Raw genomic sequence first — 20735 nt, forward strand, 5'->3', positions numbered from 1 at the left:
AGCGGGCCGACCCGACGCCCCTGTGCCTAGCCCGGAGAACGATCATAGCACGATTGCCAAGTAAATATACATCGATCCTGTAGAGTACTTGTACCATAGCGCGGCTGTACCTGGCCCCCACGCGTTTGTAACAATCCGCCCATTTTGCTTGCTCGCGTCCGCGTTCCCACTCCCCTCGTCTCGTCCCCAGGCAAAAGTCAACAGTAAGAACGATCTACAGTCAGCTTCCAGCGATGGCTCAGTAATGTTTGCCATAGAAGCTGCGTGTCACCGAGAACAGTAGAGTATGTGAGTATGTCAACATTTCCCAGATGCTGTGTGACAAACGGACCAGCGATTGTGCATTGTTGTCACGGGTAGCATCGTGCACAGTGAAAAGTTGGGGAAGATGATTTGCAGGAAGTATCGGCAGCGACAATTCCACATCAGCGCCCTTTCGCTCGCAATGTCGATCTTGTTACCGCCCTTGGTGAAAGGGCCTAAGTCCTCGCAAGGTTCATCATTTTCTAGTAGGGGTTATTACCTAGGACTTCAACACCAAAGCACTCACCGTGAGCTGCATCTTTTGTTCCTAGTAAATTATAAGCACTCGTTTCCTCCGTAATATATGTATCACAGACTCAGATTGAGATCGTGGTGCTTGGTACCTTGTATTACTCGAATCCCGCACGGGAGATCGGAAGTGTGAACAATCATACACGGCAGGTGTGAATCCGTTAATTGTTTAGTTGATACTGAAATGCCATAGTGGCGCTCATCCATTTTAAGGATTTCGAGAACGACTGGCGAGTCCACTAGCATCAATACGGATAGCATAGCTTTGTGCGACACCGAGTGACCGGTGCGCGCAGCTGAAGCACAGTTGCGCGAACTGGAGACGCCATCAGCTTCAGTCGGTATTGAATCTATTGCCTCCGTCGTCCTCTAATTTTTAACCACACTTAGGTCGTCGTTTCTCTGTACCGGATAGACGCCACAAATGCAACCCCGATTGCGCCTCGCCGCTAATTTCCAGCGTCGGGGCTGTCCTCCGCGGGCGATGACTCGACGAAACGCCTACAGACCTGTACACTCAGGCAGAGATACCGCGAGGCTGGAGGCCGAGTATCATATATCATGTTTGTATGTTGCGCGTATATTACAGATGATGATAATAAAGTTGCTAATCGAAGCAGTAGTACGGCTACGATCGAGCGGGACTGTGATGATGGTAGCTCAGACCTAGACCGTTGGAGCGCGACCTGTTGTAATGACAGGAGCACCTATCTAATCTTTCCAAGGATTTGTCGTTTGTTTCGAGTCGCTCTGCATGTTAATCATATCCGCGGCTTTCGTAAGCCGATGGTATGAAGTGGACGGACACTGAGATAAGTGGAGAATGAGCCAAGAATGTATGTAATGTATTACGTTACTGCGCACCTGGGACTGGGTGGTCAAGTGCGGATAGACGGTGAGGTCATTGCGAAGTCTGTGATGTGTCTGATCAAAGGAGCGCAGGGATGGCACAATGTTCTGCATAATACTGCGAGACAACTCGAAACAGCGATGAGTCGAGGCGTGAAAGGCGAGTGCAGGAGTGCGATAAGATGTGATGTGTATTATGATAGGATATCTACGCGTTTGCATGGAAATGTAAATAAGAATGACGACTGAGCTGCATCTGGATAAGTGTGAGGGATGCCGGCAAGCGAAGCAAATTCTCACTATTTATGACCAGCAATAGCCAGGAGCCGGTATTCTAGAGCACTGGACGGGTGAATGAGGTCGTGATATGTATTCGACTGTTGTGTTGTCGCAAGTAGTCATGAGAAGGCGCGCGATGTATAGTGCGACTTGAAGTCTAGTTTGTTATGTAGGAAACCCGTCCCAGATATGGTCAGAGGCTGGAGTCATTCGCGACGAGTCAGAATATTGTCGGGCGACGCAGAGGTAGCACTCACAGCATGTCTTCCCGCGCTAGGAACGAGTCCAGCCCGCGAACGATAGAATATCAAATAGTATGTATACCAGACGAATAGATAGAGCACTGTCTTTGATAAGAAGGATGCGACTGTGTAGTCGTAAGGAGATGGGGCACTAAGGTAGTCAATATACCCGCGATGTCAAGCAACCAGCAACCGAGCAAGGGTAGGAGGTTCTGGAGATAGTGGTGTAGCGAGCATTGAGGTGATGAGATAGAATGGATAGGCATGTCGAGGACCATGAAATCGCGATCGTTGACTGGGTATGAGGCGACAGAGTGAGGCTCGAATGTGAGATAGAGACTGTTACAGGAGAGGTTACCGCAGTCCAGATAGATAGACGGTCAGTTGCGTTGGCAGTGATACGATGATAATCAGGATGGTTATGTTCCAATAGAGCAGTAGCAGTCTTGTGAGATCAAGCGCTGGATCAGCGAGGTTACACGTGAAGCGGGAATTCATATGTTGCGTCAGGCATTGACGACTAACAGGCGAGGCGTCGCCCGAGCGAGTATCAGTGGAATGGCAGAGGCCGTATTAATAGTGTTAGCATAGGAGATATGTGGACGTCCGCCGGGTCGTGAGGATGGCTAGTGAGTGGAGACGCTGACCGGGGGAGGCACCGTGGTCACAATGAGCTGATGTCGAAGGCGCATTTAGAATAATCCCGGTGAGCTCGACGGTCATGAGCTCACAGTCAGAAGTACTCACAGCATCTCGTGTACGACGACAGAAACCGTTCGAATGCATGGGAACCTAGTATGAGAAGTAGAAGTGATTTTCCGAGGAGAGATCGTTGCCGAGAGTAGATACGGTATCTTGGAGGAATGTGAACAGCAACAGAATGGCCGCGAGATGGATCGTAGAGCGCGGGAAGGGCGAAGGACCTCAGCTTGTGTGATCTCTTGAAGACCGGATGTGTGGTTACGATGCGAGAATGAATAGCAGAGACGGAAAAGATATCACAGTAAGTAGTCGGCGAAGATAGCAGGAGAGAGCAGAGACGTAACAGAGAAGACGATACTGAGTCAGAGACAAAGACGTGGACAGCTTCGCATAGGGAAGGATTTGGAGTTTAAAGATATAGTCCGTTTTGAGGTAGAAAGTGCGTGGCGCATTGACGTTCGGGAGTATGGCCACAATGCGCGAAAGGTGGCTTAGAAAAGCACTAGTTTCAAAGCGGTGAGTGGTCGCGAGGAAATGATAAGACTAGATGAGCAGAATTGCTTTGAGGTTGCGGCAAGAAGGCAATGATGAGCTGAGACCAGAGAGGGAGCATCCAAGATGGAGGTGCGACCACAAGAAACAAGACAGTATGGGGCAATAGCCAGACCAGCGACTTGAAGCTGCCAATGTGACAGTGCGCTTGTAAGGGGATTAGTAGAGTACGTTTGAGAAAAGGCAGGTAGTCATGAGACTGTAGTTCGTTTTGAGTGATCCTTGCTTGAGGTGTGGACGAGGCGACCGGCGCGACCGAGATCCAAAGCGAGCACAGATATTGTAGCATCATTATCGTGAACGGGTCGTCAGCACCAGCCCAATCCGATGTTTCCAAAATGTAGTTAAACGTCGAGTCCAGGAGAGGCCGATCGGACTCATGTCCGAGAAATAGAGAACATGGCGACGTACGGAGAAGTGTACGCCAGTAAGATCCGTGACCAGTCCAGAGTGAGCAGACGAAGGCCAGGGATATTGATGGTGAGTTGCCACCGTCAAGAGGGAGCAAAAAAGATTGTTCAGCGAGCGATGACGAGCTGGACACCGGCCGCCAGAAACCAGGAAGCTGGGAGGAGACGGCACGACGCTATCGAACCCATGAGATGACGTGATGATAGATCAGCGTGGCAGCTCACCAATGGAAGAAAAGGTCGTGGCGGGCCGAGACTGTTCACATCCAAGATACGAATGGACAAGCATCTTGTATAACGCGACAGCCACAGAGTATGCGAGCGGAGACGTAGTCCCTATGCCAATACGAAAGATGGCCAGTGACTTGTGTTCTTCGCGAGGACGCGCGTGGTGCGTGTCACGCTGTATGGACGGACTTTGAGATCCAGCGATAGGAGACGAGTAGCAGCAAAAATGACACTTGAGTGTTCGATCGACCCAAGAAGCCGGGCGCTACCGATGTCGACGGTGTCGACGGTTGAACGACCGAGCCAGATCGTGACTAGAGCCAGGGGATGCGGCCGCTCCAAGGTAGTTTGTGTATATCCAAATACAACAGAAGCGGCAAATTCATAACTGAACTGAAACGAGATGACCAGAAACCGAGGCAGTCAATTTGCAGTGTTTCAATATTTTCTTCTGTTTTTGTTGTGTATCTTCATTATCTTCTTTTTATATGCTTCTTGTGTATTTGTGGGCCAGAGAGGCAGAGAGTCAGACCAAGCCTGAGATACGATCCACCTCTTGTCGCCGCGCGTTCGTGTCGTTTCGTAAGGGTCTTCGAAGTTGTTGTGCAGCGATCCAGTAGTGAGAGTTGATGGGAAAAGGTCGGCCAGTGTGCGAAAGACCAAGGCAATAACCAAGAAAAGACTGTTCTGACGAATCGATGTCGATGCCGAGACGCTAATGAGACCGAGTCGAAAATATGAGATCAAGGCCAGAATGAGTGATCGAGACGATTCCAAGCCATAGAAAGATCCAAGATCGAAGAAACAGAAGTAGAGGAATCCGAGACTTGTGGGAGTGAGCGAGAAGACCACAGCGCGATCCAAGAAAAGATGGCGCTGAAAAATTGATGCCAAAGTCGAAATAATGATAAGATCGAGACAGGAGTATGAGAGACTGAGCCCAGAATGAGTAATCGAGACAGACGTAGATGGATCCGAGACTTGAGGCGTTATAGATTCATGTTGAGGTAGATCGTTTCTGAACACACGGCAGGAACAATCTCAGACCAGAGCATTGAAGAGGTCGCACAGATCGTCTAGGGCAGAGCCGCCTGTTGACGATGCCGCGGGAGCGTCCGTCGAGAGCCCAAGAGAGGCAAATGCGCCCAGCAGGTCATTAGCAGAATCCGTCGCCTCTTGAGTACCGGTACGCCCATGGGACGACGTCGCTAGCGACAGACTCGCAGACATGCGACAAAGCACGTCAAGGTCGTCGTCGTCGTCAGTGCTCTCCTTGATCGTGGTGATTGGCGTCATCTTCTCGCGCCTTCCGGTCTTTGGATTCCTGTTCATCACAGCGTGAGCACGGGAGCACGAACACACGATATCAACCCGTACACAGCTGATAGCAGGAATCGTCCACATCTTCCTTTAGGTTCCGCACTCTCCACGTCCTGGAGTGCAAGCTTCCACGATATCTTCTTGTACCGCTTGCGCGTGTCCTTGCGCGCCTTCTGCTTTGCCGCACTCTTATTGCGCACTGCCCGGAACGCATCGTTGTCCAGAAGCCCAGTCGACAAACTGGACGTGGATTTGCGCGCCGACTGGGCAAAAGTCTTCTTGGCCTTGCTGATGCCACCGCCATAGACCTTGCCGCTTCTTGTCGCCCTAGCGAATGAACCTGTCATCAAGCACGCAATAGTCAGTGGCGTACATCCCACAGCACAAATAGTTGCACTCTCACACATGTTCGGAGTGAAATCATCGTCAGAGAAATCGTCTTGAAAGGCACTGAATAGTCCTGAATTACCTGCGTTCGTCGTTTTCTGCGCGCCTTCAGTGGCATTCGTGGGGAGTGTCGAGTAAAGCGAATGCATGTCGAACATCGGCCCAGCAGTCGGAACCGGGTCCTCGAGGAGATGGTCGGGTAGCGCGGGGTGAGGAGCAATGGCGTCCAACAGTGTCTGCAGGCTGATAACAGGCGCGGACGAGGTGGGTGCGATGGAGACGTGCTCCAGTCCAGCGACGACAACCTGCTCGCCAATATCTGACCCAGAGACCGCGAGCTCGGGGAGTGGCATCGCCGGAAGCCCATTCTGCTTCTCCTTGTTCGGCGACGAAGATGCAATAACGTCCTCCACAAACGTCGCGTCCCAATCCTGATCATACGTCGTGTTGTGGTCCTCGTTGAGTGCGCCACCACCGAGCGTGATGTCCCCCACGTATGCGTCCTCCTGGTCGAGGTAAGCGACAGTGTACTTCTGCACAGACCCAAAGGGGTCTAGCGCTGCATCGATGTCTTGCTCGATGTTGTCGCCTCCAGGTCTTCCGGCGATCAGTGCTGCTGCGACCACACCGAGGACTGCATTCACACACACCAGCTGGACATCCATGTCAATGTCTTCCTCCACCGTCAAAGGCTGCTCCTGATGCCCCATCTCAATGTCCTCTTCGGGCTGCGCAATATCAATCGCTGCGGAGATCAACTCGACCGGAGCCCCAGTGAGCCCTGCGTTGGTAGGGGGGTAGGCGACGATCTGAGTAGACATGAATGTAGACAGTCTGTGGTCAGAGCCTACGCGCACATAACAGCATCGTCGCCTCACCTCGTTCGTGTCACATACCATCTCAGTCTGAGCAAGCAGTGCCTGCGGAGCTACTACGCTGTCAAGACCGTCCATTTCCATCTCCACAGCCTGTTCTTCGGCATGCAGCACATCGCTGTCCTCGTCAACAGGAACTGGATCTGCAGAGCATACGACAGGAGACGCCATCTCGACCAGTACGTCGTCAGCGGCGCACACGTCCTCCATCTCTTCCTCTGTGCTAGACGAGGCTTCAGCGTGGGCAGTATCCATATCCACGACGAAAGCACTGTACGTGTCGCGAGTTGGCTCGGGTGAGAGTATCTCCGCGTCGACGGTCATGGCCGTAACCTCTGCAATCTTGCGTTCCGGCGCAGGCATCTCTTGTGCCTCTGCCACCGCGACGACGCGTACCGGCTCGGTCAGTGCTGCGAGGACTTCAGCCGGCATTCCTGGACACGAGCCAAAGTCAAAGGCAAAGTCCTCCATCCGCAGGCCCCATTCGCGCGGCTCTCCTTCCACGGGCATCGCTACTTGCACAGACTCGGCCTCGACGACGGAAGCGGTAGTGGAGTGCTCCGGTGATGTACACACTGATGCGACGCGCTTCTCAAGCTCGTCAACAGGGAAGGCGAGGGGGTGTCCGGTGACACAGACTCTTCCTCGGCTTGAGAAACTACCGGATGGGGCTTGACTTCTGCTCCCGCTACGGATCGGATGGCCTTGAACGTAGACTTGGGCTTAACGCGAGCACCCTTCAACTTGGTCACAGAGCTCTTCGGGGCTCGCTTGATATCGCCCTCCACAAGGCCGAGCAGCTTCCGCCACCCTCGCCGACTGCGACTAGGTCTAGACGCGGAGACCTTGGCCTTGACACTGCATCCTTGCACGAGTACCGTCTTGACCGTCGTCGAGCTCATCAGTGTGCATAAGCAATAACAGGCCATGTCAGACTCACCGATGCCGTTCCCTCTCGTTCACCCATGTGTTCCGACTCATGCTCACTGCAGGCGTACTCCCGCCAGGCTTGTTCATCGTACTGGTGTTCCTCATGGTTGCCGGATTCGTGTCGCGTCTTCCTCCGCAGTGCCTTGTGCCGCCCATTCATATTCGAAAGTGTCCGGACGACCTCGGGCTCCAACCTCCGTGTCCCCGCAGGTGTCCGCGGAGGGACAACGTCTACCTCACTGGCCGCCGCCGCCGCCTTCGCAGCCCTGCGCAGTGCGAGGAACGGGTACAATGGCTCATCCTCGGCCTCCTTCCTCCTCACCAGCGGTCTCTCGATCATCAACTCCCCATAGGCTGCCTGACGACGGAGTTGAATGACCAGTGGAGCAACCGACTTGCCCTTGCCGCGGGCTCTATTACGGATCCCGCTGCTGGGACCCATGTTTTATGTCGAAGAGACTATAAGAGAATTAAAGTAGCAATAATTAAGAGATGCAAGCGTTGACTAGTGATAGATGAAAGAGAGTGGGTCTGGTATGTTCGAGTTCGACATGGGCGTAGCGCGTGACCATTCAACAACGCGTCGACACGCGTCACGTGATCGCGCGCAAGGCTCGCGTCGCGAGGCGCCGCGACCCTCAAAGTTGCTATTGACGATCTGGGCGGCGTCTGCTCGCTAGCTTCACGCATTTCCATTTCCGTTTGCCACATCATTGTGTTCAGTAGGTCAAGGTGTGTTGTAAAATTAAGGCAATCGCCGTGTTCAAGTCCGCATTATCGCGGCTTGATAAAAATGTCAAGGCAAGATGGTATTAGCCTAGTGGGATTGCTCGCAAAGTTACTGTACTCGAGATAATATGAAGGAGCCAGAGTCTTGCATGATAGTACTCGGCCCTTTACTTGCATGCCCGTCGCCATGTTTGACACCAGTCACCATCGATCACCGTGCTTGCTCCAGAGAGACATAGGCTACATCATAGATGGGACAGCAACGAGTCCACATCCAGCAGTCCTAGTCATTGGCTCAATGCATCTGATGTCCCATGAGAGTGTCTGAATCCTTACTTACCCTTGCCAAGATGGCGAGAGCGGCGAGGAGCCGTGTGTTTCGCGCAAGTTATTGTGAGATCTGAGATGAGTAAACAACTCGGCAGCGGCCGGTGACTGCCCACGACGACTCTGCGCTTCTTCCTGCTTTAAGCTCTCACTTTTATACGGACCTTGCTTAAAATCGGACTCCGCTATCGCGACGCCGTACGAGATCTGCTCATTCTGTTGCATCCGTATGGTTTTGCTTCGGGGAACTTCGCAGCAACGCTAGTTAATTGCATCGATCGGTTTCCACCATCACAACCCTCGTCTTCACAGGCGGACATGCATACTCAGCAGCGATTGTCGACAGTGGTCAGCCTTCAGCTCGCAGATCATTCAGGTTTGAAATAATCATAATCTCGTAAAACTACAAGCACAGCGCGATCATAGAAAATAAGGAGTCGTTCGCAGGACAGATACATACGGGCGAGGCGGGCGAGGCGGGCGAGGCGAGAAGGACAGGAGTGGTGAGTTGTTCACACGGCAGCATACATCTTCTCTCCAAGAAACCTGACGATGTGCTTCGCCTCTAATTTCGACAGCTTGTGGATGTTGTCGAGATGACGCCTCAATGCGTCATGTCTCGATATTTTGGTGCCACATATAATGCAGTCCCATTTGCACCCGCCCAGGTGCGCGATCCGCACATGCCTGTTGAGGTTCTGTTTGTGTGAAAACTTCTTCTTACAGATTTTGCACCGGATTGGCCCTTCGGCTGTGTCGTCTGGAGTGGTGGCTATCACTGCTGGTGCGCGTGAGCGCCGCGATGTCGTCTTGCTGTCAGCTTTTGTAGATGATCGTGGCCGCCTGAACTTGTAGGCTGGAGCGTCGGAGGTCACGGCGGTGAGAAGTGCGCCATCCTGGGGCGCCTCTGTGGCGATGTTGCTTCCGCTGGCGCCGTTGATGTGTTGAGTGTTCACGAGTTCCTGCCCTACAGCCTGTAGGCCAGGAGTCGGTGCGCTTGACACACCTGTAGGTGTGTAGCGCGAATATGTTTCCTCGAGATTTCCATGTCCGGACCCCATTGCGACTAGGTCCAGTATGTGTAGATCTATGTGAGGAAATGGATCTAGTTCCGAAGACATTCCAGCCATTGTAGGTATGTCTGGCGCTTCCCATGTGTTTCCCACTTGTCCGGATTGCGTGCTGTGTGTGAGGATGCGTGCATTGTAGGACATCCCGGACTGGTTTATCCCGACATTTTGCATTGGGGGTGGATGGCAGTGAATGATTTGGTCGGTTATTGAACGAGGATTCCCCGATTGTAAACTCGCCTCCAATATGGCCATGGGTGGCGCGACCGACCATATGCTTTGCATGGAATAGCGGGGGCCATACCCACCATTTTCAGTGTCACCTGGGCGGGTCGATTGGTCGTCGTCGGCGATGTGTTGTGGAGGACGATAGTCGAAACTGGCAAATTGCTCGGGCACCGTATCATAGATCACGGTGTTCTCGTTGACGGCGGAGATCCGCTCGTTGTTATAGAAATCCTGGAATGGCATAGCGATTGGGCAAGCCGCGATTGGATACGAAGGCGCAATTGGTGGTGCTGTCGGCATCGTTACCCCTCGGACCTCGATATGGGCTGGTTGAGACAGGACTCACCTCCTCAGGAGTGGTGGTTCACAGGCTATGTTATTCCGTGGTAAGAGAGCTGATTACAAGCGATAGAGGCAGGCAGGATGCGGTTTATATAGAAGACCGCGGTGCGTCCTCGCGCTTGTTCTGAAAACCTTCACACCCAGTACTGACACCGGAGACTGCGGCATGCATCCTTTCATTTCCGCTGTTCGAGGCGAGTTCCGTATCACCAGGGATAATGCAAGCATCGAGACTGAACCCGAGAGGCGTTGATCGGAGGTGCGGAGTGAACCGTTGGCTACTGATAGAACAAGGCGGACATAATAGGCCATGATGTGGCTTTGTTCTCGGGCCAAATGTGGAAACTCGTCACTTGTTCCTTCACCATGCATGCGACGTCTCATCGCGCCTTGGTTGTAGCTATATGAAGTCTCTGTGAAACTGGTTTCCTTCCGAAGTTGGCATGCGGGTGGCGGTGAAGACCTGACATGCTTGGGTGTACTGTACCCAGCCACAAAGCACAACACGAGTACGAACGTAGATCCCAGACGCCTGAGCCCTGAGCCACTCATTTCTGGTTTTCAGCCACCTTAGGAAGACCACCCTTGCTACACTTTTGCCACAGTACACTTTACCGCCTTCTTTGCTCCATTCTTTTACTACATCCGTCTGTCTCATTTGCCAGACACCTCAGCGGTCGACTCACTTGGGCACGGCCTTTCTAGGTGAGGCTCGCTGACTATTGTGCGACGGCGAGTGATCATGTTTCCCAGCAGAAGCATCTGTGTGTTGACCGGAGAGACGTCTACCTTCTGCATGATGGACAAAACATATGAACCATCATGCCGTGTCATCTGGGGTGAGTGTGGAAGTCAGGCCCTCCAGTCAGTTTGTGATGATATGGACTCCCTTCATGTGCCCACACCTGTCAGTATGTTCGACAGATTACAGGCCAGGCATGACTTGCCTTGCGCGGTTTCTGCTCCGGATTGTCATCAAATCGGAGGAACGTCTCTTGATGGTACGTCGTGTGGCAACCACACGTTGACACCTCTGCATCGACTGATTCAATGAGCTCGGGCCTCACTTGCGTCAGCTCGGCATGACCATCGTTTCTTGCTTTATGGAGTTTGCATCTATTTGAAAGGCCTTCTTATCGCTGTCTCTTGAACAGCTTCAGAGAAGATATGAGAGTCTAGAGTTCGCCGAGGGCTTACTGTAGTGAGATCTGTACGGGAGCAGCCAGTTCAGTGGAAGATATGTCATGATGGCACCTACAGGTGAGCCCCATGTCGCTCGGATGGCGGCGTTTATGAGTGGCGCAAGGAAAATTCAGTTCTCAATAATCTGAGTGAGGAAAGGCAAGGGGACAGCGGGAAAAAGCACGACATTCCGCCTTACTGTCGACGTGTCGCGCTGATTGTGTCTGTCAGAATGATAATAAAGAAGATGGGACGGTAACGCTTGCATAATAATTACGCACATTATGCACCAGCTAACCACAGAATGCTATGCTGGAAGACTGGTATCGAGGATGAATACCGGCTTGACCTCTTTGTCACCAATGATATAATACATACGGTGTGTCGTAGAGCCTACGGGCAGCCGACGTGTCGATCACTCAAGGCCTGAACACCCGTTGAGCAACTATTGGAATTTCGGTTCCCGTCTCTCTTGTGTTCAATTCCTTGTCGCGACGAGGCAAACGATGATATAAGCCGGGAAATGGGGAAGGTGGCAAAAAAGAGATGGAGATCGTGGCGCGCGGAAGCAGTTCCAAAGCGTAGTGCTGCAAGCTGTGATTTCTCAGGAGGCGGTGAGTTGTGGCTTGCAGTTCATGTATTCCACAGATCAACCGCTGCTTCCTGCTGGCTGAACACAGGGAGATCGCCCTACGAAAGGCGGATGCCAAGGTAGTTCACGTGGGGTCTAAAATGCCTTCAGATCAGTTGTCGAATCGAATTGCTGCCGCACATACATACGGGTATGTTGTCTCATGAGTTCGCGTTGTATGTCATGCTGCTGTGAGCAGTTGTAATGCAGCATAGCCCATTCGCTTCGAGCATGCTAGGCATACCCGATTTTCAGAAGCGAAAGAGGTAAGATCTTAACGTCTGGCAGTTACATCGCATTCGGCTATAGCATGAGGGTATCGTGAGCGGAAGCACCAGAACCTGTGTGTTAACATCGGTAAGTAGGACAAGACGGGATACAGGTTCAACATACCAGACATTTTGTTGGAAGTGGTAGTACCGACGCCTGGTAGACACCGTGTGTCGTCTCGCAAGCACCACGCATATAGTTATCGAGGCTGCCGGAAGGGAAATTTCGGATGCAGCCGATAGCCCGGGAACTACAGACATCGTAGGAGAATACACTGAGAATGGGGGGATCAAGGCAACGCAATGCTTATCAATGTGGATGTACTTCACGCCCCTCGCCGAGAATCGCCACGCACGGCCCAGAAACACATCTGGTTCATGAGGGAGGATCGGAGAGGTCAGGATCCGTTAATTTCGGTCTGTGAATCAACGTGTTCACAGGAGCCCCGGTCGCGACAGCGGGTCGACGTGGTTGTCCCACAAGCCAATTTGAATGTTACAGGCCTGGCAAGGGTGCGCAAACCGTAACAGGATTAGGTATGTGGCTAGGTATCAAAGCTCAGGACCGTCTCTGTGGATCATGTCAGTTTGGTTAAGAGACCGTCAGTCAAACGTTCACCTCCAGATCTACGAGAGAGCGTACGTTGGGAAATGGCGTTCCAACATGCAAAATCTTTGCACAACACGCAGCGCATCGCTGGCTTCCTCCTGTCGACAAGTGAGCAACTCTGCGTCCTCAGGTTCTGCAGTGCCGGACGTGCGCACTCTCTTGGCAGGGACTTCAGCAGTCTCTGCACCCGGGCACTGTTTATGCTTCCGCAGGCGGGGGATGTCTCCAAGTGGCGAGTCGCGTTTGATGTAGGGGAAGACCGGCTCGATTGTATCTGAGTGGACAAGCGCGATGACGGGTATATGCGCAAGAGCGTCCATAGGTAGCGCATGTTTGTAGCGAAGCGGTCGCTTGATGAATTCACAACCCACTCAAATTTTTATCAAATGGAGAATTGCACTTAGTTCGTACCACCCCAGCGAGCGATACGAGTAAGCAGCGATCGTAGCTAGAGGTCTAATAACCCTTGGGGTGCCCGAGTCCGGAGGATGCGATGACTTTATAAGTGTAGACATACAGCACTGTGAGTATGGCGGCGTCCTAACAGTGCGTACGATACATATTACAGGAGTATCGGGGTGGATTGCAGTCAAACTTGACCTAGCCAAAGTAGTTCGGCAACTGCCGAACTCCACGTGGGTGCGTATGGCACTCGGCGCTCAGAGATCACTCTCAGTTTGCTTCCACCCAGAGACCAGGCCAATGGATGGTTTGGCTGCTAGATAGCCGCAAAAGAAATCCCTCTCAAGCGGGTGGAGGACAACCGTTCCGTCTCATAGGTTTAAATGGCGTCAATTGTACAGGCTTTAGAGTCGATCGCGCGATATACAGCAATCCCACTGGCAGACCTCAACGTGAGCGGTCACGGACACACCGATATCCTCCGGTGAAAACACAAGTAATTATTAACAAATACAGAGATCTATAGCGAATACAACAGCCAGGATGGTACGTAGCAACACGACAAATCATCACGAAGTGAGAGCTCGTGCACCGCAATAGCGAAACTTACAAGATGACGCAGATCAGTAGACAACGATGAAGAAACAGGGGACCCTGTGTACGGCATCTCAATCCGCTCCCTCGTCGTTGTCCTCATTGTCGCTGATTAGAAGAGCCGTTTCGAGTTCAGTCAGGAAGCTAAGCACGTAGGCCAGGTCTTCCATGCTCACGCCTAGCTGCGTGGCTCGCAAGTGTATGGTAGCGTCGCTCACTTGCACGCTCTCCATGCTCTCCCAGTCGCGAATTCCAATCTGCGTACTGGAGCCGCCGTTGTTGCCAGTAGGATCCTGCGACCTGTCGCAACTTGTATTCCTGACATGACGGATTGTCGCATCCTTCCGCGCAAAAAGCTTGCCGCAACCAAGACAGAAGAACTGCTTGATCTCAAAACAGCTCACCAGGTGACGGTGGAAGTCGCCACGGCCACCGAACGCCTCGTGTTCGCATTTCTCGCGAGGACAGACGAATTGCTTCTGCCTCGGAGGAGGTGCCGCGTGCGTCTTCTTTTGCTTCTTGTTGCGCGAGCCGGAGGAGCCGTCAATACGGTCATTGTTGTCGGTGCTAGGACTCTTCCGCTTGGCATTGCGACTTGGCTGCGAACGACGCATCACCCCTGGAGCTGCAATCGAAGATCCAGCATCTTCATCCTCGATGCTGCGGTCGGTTGCGCGCCATTTCTCTTTCTGCGCGGCGGTGATCCGTGGCAAAGGCTCTTGGGACCCTGTTGTGTCCCGCGACGTCTGGTGCGAGGACTGCTCATGGCCCACGCCCTCACCTACGCGCGTCGAATTCGTAGGCGGTGCGTATTTTCCGCCTCTTGATTGGGGCTGGGACGTCCGGCCATAAGGACGAGTCGCGTATGCCTCGCCTGCGGGTGCTGCGCTCATCCTTTCTTTCTCTCTCCCGACGAGGCTGTCGACGTGCTGGTTGCCATTGCCGGTGCTCGGGTCGCATACGACCATGTCCTTGGAGACATTATCGTATTTAGTGCTAGTTCCGGCCTTGCCCATTGTGCGCGGGCAAGCGTTCACCGCGCCATATACGCGAGCTCCCGTGTCCTGTATCGCGGACAACACGCCTGCACTGCCACTCGAAGACGCTTTGACCTGTGTTGGCACCTTCATTTCCCCGAGCGGGGATGCAGAGTTGACTGCAGGAGGTCCTTTTGGGACCGGTTCCGACGGCTGGGTGGCAAGACTAGTCAATTATCATGACAATAAAACGATTAATTGAACATACATCCAGCAAGCGCTTCCGTACGGTCTCGTCAAAGTTTCCGTCATACCCGGCATACCGGGCATCGCCTTGTTCCTTGACACTTGCATCCAGGTCGAGTGGGTATTGACCGCCGCCGCAAGTGCAGTCGCTGACGAAATGGCGGAGACGGTGTTCCATACGTCGATACTGCTCGACGATGGCAGTTGTCTCGTCGCACCAGACGACAAGTACCTGTTCGTCGCGCTGTCCTTCATCGTAAGCATTACCACTATTCACACTATGAACATTCTTACCACTAGCGCGGCGTCATACAAGTACAAGCAGACATCATCAAAGGCCTCAATGGACGAGACAATGGGTATGTGGAAGCCGGCGACTTCCACGGCGTCCTGCACATCACTTGCAAAGTAATAGTGAGGTCAAGTGCAGTGCTCCAGCTCTCAATGAGAACACTTACAAGAAGCGCAGCGTTTTTTCTACGGCCTTCGTCCTAGCCTTCACTGCGACTTCGCATCCAAGTCGCGAAGTCGCGGCAGCAAAAGGCAGGTCGCTGCTGTCTGATGTGAGGACGAGATTGGTGGTGTGTAGGCACACGGATGTGTACCGCTCGTCGCCCGAGATGTCCTGAATGGACATCTCGAGCGACTCAAGGGTGGTAAAGTGGAGCTCAATAGCGTCCACAACGACTGATAGGAGGTGAGGTGGTAGATGAAATGTGGGGGAGGTCAAGTCGCGTCTGTGGCTGAGGTCGGTTGTGGGTCCTTTATTATGGGCGTCTTCTCCGCTTTGGAAGTCCGCACACTCAGGCCTTGTTGCCAGGTTTCGGACTTGGAACTTAGCTGATGAGGCGAGCTACCTAAGGCCCTCTTACCGTCTTGGTCTATTCAGGAAAGGGGTAGAATATGTGCTGACGACATGCATTCGAGATCAAGCGCAATCCTGATTTGTACGACCATTGTCGATAATGCAACTCGAGTGGTTTGTTTTTGTTCCAAGCGTCTCTGCTTGGTGCTCGCGAGTGGTAGGAATTCAATGCAGCCGCTTCCATTGTATCGCTAATGATCCGCTCTCAGTCTTTGTAGTCGGTATCCATGGTGGGGTGTCCGGCAGATATTCGACAAGCGCTCACCGTTCCAACCACTCCAGCTCCCGGTCGCTAGATTTTGCTAGCTGCGAGCTCGGTATAATGGAATCTGGTTGAATTGACGGCGGTTCTTCCTCAGGATTGAGGGGTAGCATACGTCCAGTCACCGGATTAGATCAACGCGGTGACTATATGGCTCGTCATTCGTCACATCTCGCATTACTGATCTTTCTAAGACAGTCTAACAAGACCCTGATTTCTATGTGAGGAGGACGCCACACTCCTCGGAGTGTCGGTGCAGCATGATATGAAGATCAGGCCAGGACAGCGCGCCTTCCTCGGCGTTAGTGGCGGAGGCCTGCATACCAAAGCCATCACCTTTCAACCCGAGGTGTCTCCTGGAGAGTGGTAGTTATGTGTGAGAACGCACACGCTCCGGGGCTTCAGGTGTGAATAGTTTCTTAACATCTCATTCTTTCGACCCTAACGCATCACTCAAGGCTAGCGCTTCATGCCTGTACTAAAAATGGTCATGAACCACGTGTAGGACATCATCATGGTCGTGGTATAGAAAGAAGGAGAGGAGCTGCCTTGTGTCTGTGTCATCCGGAAACACACGACAGCGGTGAGCCCAATTCTCAATAAATGATTTTTACTCAGATGACTCGCCAGCAACGTTGAGAAGGATTACTTATCTGCCCTGTCGTCTTACTCATGTCCTCATCTCCCGGCTCGTACCATCCGCGCATGTGCCCACCGACTCCGGCAGTATTGTACAAGGTACACTGTGCGCGCATTCTTGCACAAATGTCAGATCCCTACTATGGAGCCTCCCTCGGTTGCGCTCGTGAGAAGTACATGCCCAAGGGCTGCGGACGAGGATGTCCCCGCGCTGTTTTTATTTTCCATTCAGCGGATGCAACTCTCTGGATAACATTGCAAGATTTGAAGACATGAGGCACTAAGCCGTCGCTCATTGTGAGCATGGCTTGTGTTTTTCGCCTTCCTCTCAATGCGAGAGCATGCGAAGTATGGGCGCTGCGAATTCCCAACATCGCTGTTAGAAGCGTACAGGGTAATAGTGAACTTGACCATATCCCTTTGTGGTGGTGCTGAATTCTTTTTCAAGGGAAATTCCGCTCTGCCTCCGCGACTATAGGCACAAACAATTATGCGGCATATCTGTTTGTGTATACGCTCACTACCGCATCGCGCCGGAGGATATACCGGCGCTGTCTAGGTCCCCATGTGACGTACTATGCTTCAGGGCCTCATTCGGCGGATTAGAAATCTCTTTGATGCGATATTTTGGGAACCAAGAGTAATTATATGGGCAATATATCACGTGCATCATGACAGCCCATTGTCTCTGGACCAGTGCGCCACATATCTATTTCTCTCTCATCCCTCCATATCCTCTCGCTCTTGAGAAACCTCACACTAAACACGCTCTTTCTCCTGACTTCAGTGAAAACTAGCCCGTTCAGCTGCTCTTCTTATAGTTCATCGTTCGTTCTTACAGACATGCCTACACTTACAATACAGCTGCCGGTACGTCCAGCACGTTCATTCACGGGTCGCCACTCTTATAATCCCCACAGGATGGCATCATCTCGCAACCAACCTTAGACGAGTTCCGCGAGCGATATGCGGCATTGCAGCAAGCCATTCTTCAACAACGTACCATAAAGGCCCTCGAGCAACTCGGCGAGTTCCCAAGAAACCTCTGGATCAAAATCCTCCTCCATATTAGCTGGCGTGATCTCATGGCATTTCGACAGGTGAGTGATGGTTGTTCCTCGAGTCCTCGCCGCCTGACTGTATCCAAGGGCTGTCGGCTCTTTTCCGATATAGTGAGCCTTTCTGTAGCACTGCAGTACAAGATAGAGCTTGGACACGCGGGGCTCATCGATGGATCTCCCGAAGCGCCTCGCCGACGTCGATTGGAGGTCCTGCACAAATTACAGAGAAGCTGGCGTACTCCGTCGTTCTCCATCCCCGTGTATGGGTACTTGCAGCATACATACAGCGTGCTTTCCTGCGGAATTATGGCTCAGCTCGTTGCAGCAGACACAATTGAACTTTCGTTGCTTCCGTCGTCATTGAGAGGGCAGCTCAAGCCTCTCTTGTGGAAAACCATAACAGTACCAAATGTCTCAAATATTATGTGCTTCTACGTGGATCCCGCCCAAGACCTGCTGGTCATTCAGGACAGTATGAGCGAACCAACATATCATGGGTCGGTTTTCTGTTATTTATTTTATATCTTCGCATCTGATACACCTCAAGGAGAACACATCTGCGTTCATTGGAAATGAATGGTAACAAGCATCCACTGGCAAGGGGTAGCCCATTTCTTGGAGCTCCCTCGCGATCCGTCATCGTGCAAGGGGCGCTTCTGGGATTTCCTTACCTTTGCGGAATGCACGTCCTAAATTGGCGCACAGGCAACGCAGTATGGGTAAGTCACTGGCAAATACGAGTGCTGCGCTTAGCACGATGTTTAAGTTTTAACTCCGTGCCTAGAGGATGCAGTTTGATGTAGCTGTGGACGGCTGCGCATTCCTGGATGAAGGCTTTCTCCTTGTCTCCGAAACCGACAGGCTATGTGTCTATCGTTTAAATCCGCATGCTCCCTGCGATTGGCAGTACGCGGATCGTGGTAGCTATGTTTGTTCAATGCACTATCCTGTGCTTTACGATGACATCACATTCCGGCGTACTCTTATTGATCAAGAAGCGCGAAGCTACAGGTCACAGGACAATGCTCCGTTTCATGCCGATCCAGCAGTTCGCAACCTGTTCTCGCTCACTATGTATGTGCAGAAGTACTCACAGGCGGAACACATCTTTCATATATTGCTACCCGCGACAACAATCTACAAGTGTATCCGACGTGTGATCTCTAGGAAGGTGGCGCGAGATGTTGCATGGGAGAACTGGGGACCGATGGGGACGCGCATGTTTGAGCAGCCTACCGGACCTTCCAAGACTTTCGTGTCGTCCAGCGTGCTTGCGTCGCAATGTCTGACCACATGCCGCGCCAGGGAGAAAGAACGTCCACATCTCATCAGCATATATGAAACAAACCCTATGCTCGTCACTCGGGAGGCACGAAAACACAGGGTCAGGGAAGGAAAATCAAAAATGATAGCCCAAAAAATCCTATATGATCTCGGTCCCTCCAATTTAACTGCAGAATACCTCTTCAAGGACGTCATTACGACGTCATGGCCATACAGATTGGTTCAAGTCGAAGTTCCTCATGCTGTGGGCGACATTGTAAGGACAGTACTCCTCGAAGACAGTGTTTTGGTTCAGGTATGTGGTCTAATGAGAATTTGTGCGGCCGGAGTTGACCGAAGACGCCTCTAGACATTCGACGGAACCGCCGACACATTTTACGCTTACCGTGTGCTGCAGTAGCAGACACTTGTCCATGGATAATGCATGCTGGTCATGTCGCGAGCCGACCGTGATCCACGGAGGTAGATCCAATACTGTCACTCTCTTCCTCTTAGTAGTGTGTATCTATCACGTTATATGCATCATATTCGCGGTCTTTGGTGGTATCTCATGCAATATGGCTACTCTATGTTGAGGTCGTTGCGTCCACTTGTACACTTGAGTGATGTACTTGTTACGGACGCGCATATGCTCTTGCGATGGCAGGGGGAAAGTGCCTAGAAATGTCTGCGTGTGTTTTCTACATGAAACTCATAAAACTAGTTGATCCATCTCGTTCTCGAAGACAGGTTTGCTAGCAGGGACGGGCCAAGTCAACAAATGCTGTGTAACATTATAGATGGGAACCGTCAGCGTAAGGAGGGTGGTCGGCGAAGGTCCGAGCCGAGCGTGGCGATAGATTTGGTAGTCTGAATATGGACATGTCGGTACAGGTCATTGGGAATAGACAGGTGCACCATACCCTTGGACGTGGCGGAGCGCCCATAGAAGATACCCCACCGTGTCCCCGGGCGTTGGTGGGTGTGCTCTGCGAAGATGAGCGCACATGGTGAGCTCATACGTGAGAGACCGAGCCAATGCCCACCGCAGGATTCACCTGGCTTGATTGGCATCTAGCCCAGATAACTAAATGTCATTGATAGAGTGTTAGGCCTGAGGAAATTGACTGGTTGAGGAAATTGACTGGTGAATAAGATTCTAGGCGGGAATGACAATGATCTAAGTGAGAACGACAGATCTGTGGCAAAGTAAGGAACTTGCTGAAGCGCGAGATAGGAATGCAATCCATAGTCGTTCATTATGTTAAGCCCATAATGGTACAGTATTTCGTAACAATGGAGTCATGCTAGCACAGGAAATGTCGATATCATGGCACATGCTTAGACACGCTCAACGGACTTGTTCTTGATTGTATATGTTTATGATTATTTCAGCTTACTAGAACATGCCGAAAAAAGGACCAGATCGTGGGCGAGACTTGTGGATGGGGGGCAAGACAGATAGCTGTGGAAGCTGCTGGATAGGTGGGAGAAGTGCACTGTATGTCGAGGCGACTGTCCAGCTGGTGTGTGTGGGTGTGTGTGGTTTTCACGTAGCACCGTACGCAAGGTACCCATCATTGTGTTGCCTCGGTTCTTCTGATTTGCGTCAAGGCTGTTGTCCTCCTTCGATGTCTTTTCAGTGGCTTCTCGTGCTGTGTACATGATCTCGTAGAGCTCTACATCTTCTCCATCATCGTTCGTGTTCC

The 20735-nt window shown here is 52.1% G+C and overlaps 4 protein-coding genes across 4 annotated transcripts; 1 reads left to right on the forward strand and 3 right to left on the reverse strand.

Annotated features, from left to right (window-relative positions):
- Positions 1-4858: 4858 nt before the first annotated feature.
- On the reverse strand, positions 4859-9983 carry POSPLADRAFT_1157951 (hypothetical protein; the record flags this gene model as incomplete). Its single annotated transcript, XM_024487257.1, has 7 exons — positions 4859-5141; positions 5180-5477; positions 5607-6333; positions 6421-6996; positions 7062-7280; positions 7340-7757; positions 8914-9983. The coding sequence occupies 7 exons, from the start codon at positions 9981-9983 to the stop codon at positions 4859-4861; spliced, it is 3591 nt and encodes a 1196-aa protein (XP_024333675.1).
- A 2676-nt stretch (positions 9984-12659) lies between these two features.
- POSPLADRAFT_1062031 (hypothetical protein) lies at positions 12660-13037 on the reverse strand (the record flags this gene model as incomplete). Its single annotated transcript, XM_024481470.1, has 3 exons — positions 12660-12678; positions 12751-12815; positions 12873-13037. The coding sequence occupies 3 exons, from the start codon at positions 13035-13037 to the stop codon at positions 12660-12662; spliced, it is 249 nt and encodes an 82-aa protein (XP_024333676.1).
- Positions 13038-13787: 750 nt separating this feature from the next.
- On the reverse strand, positions 13788-15573 carry POSPLADRAFT_1157996 (hypothetical protein; the record flags this gene model as incomplete). Its single annotated transcript, XM_024487264.1, has 4 exons — positions 13788-14903; positions 14959-15180; positions 15231-15336; positions 15395-15573. 4 exons carry the CDS (start codon positions 15571-15573, stop codon positions 13788-13790), a joined length of 1623 nt encoding a protein of 540 aa, XP_024333677.1.
- Positions 15574-17545: 1972 nt separating this feature from the next.
- POSPLADRAFT_1050333 (hypothetical protein) lies at positions 17546-20181 on the forward strand (the record flags this gene model as incomplete). The annotated part of the gene is made up of 7 exons (XM_024479961.1): positions 17546-17572; positions 17623-17802; positions 17899-18260; positions 18311-18482; positions 18548-19342; positions 19921-20004; positions 20131-20181. 7 exons carry the CDS (start codon positions 17546-17548, stop codon positions 20179-20181), a joined length of 1671 nt encoding a protein of 556 aa, XP_024333678.1.
- Between the last annotated feature and the right edge of the window lie 554 nt (positions 20182-20735).

The sequence above is a fragment of the Postia placenta genome (genome assembly GCF_002117355.1).
Source record: "Postia placenta MAD-698-R-SB12 unplaced genomic scaffold POSPLAscaffold_20, whole genome shotgun sequence".
Lineage (NCBI taxonomy): Eukaryota > Fungi > Basidiomycota > Agaricomycetes > Polyporales > Adustoporiaceae > Rhodonia > Rhodonia placenta.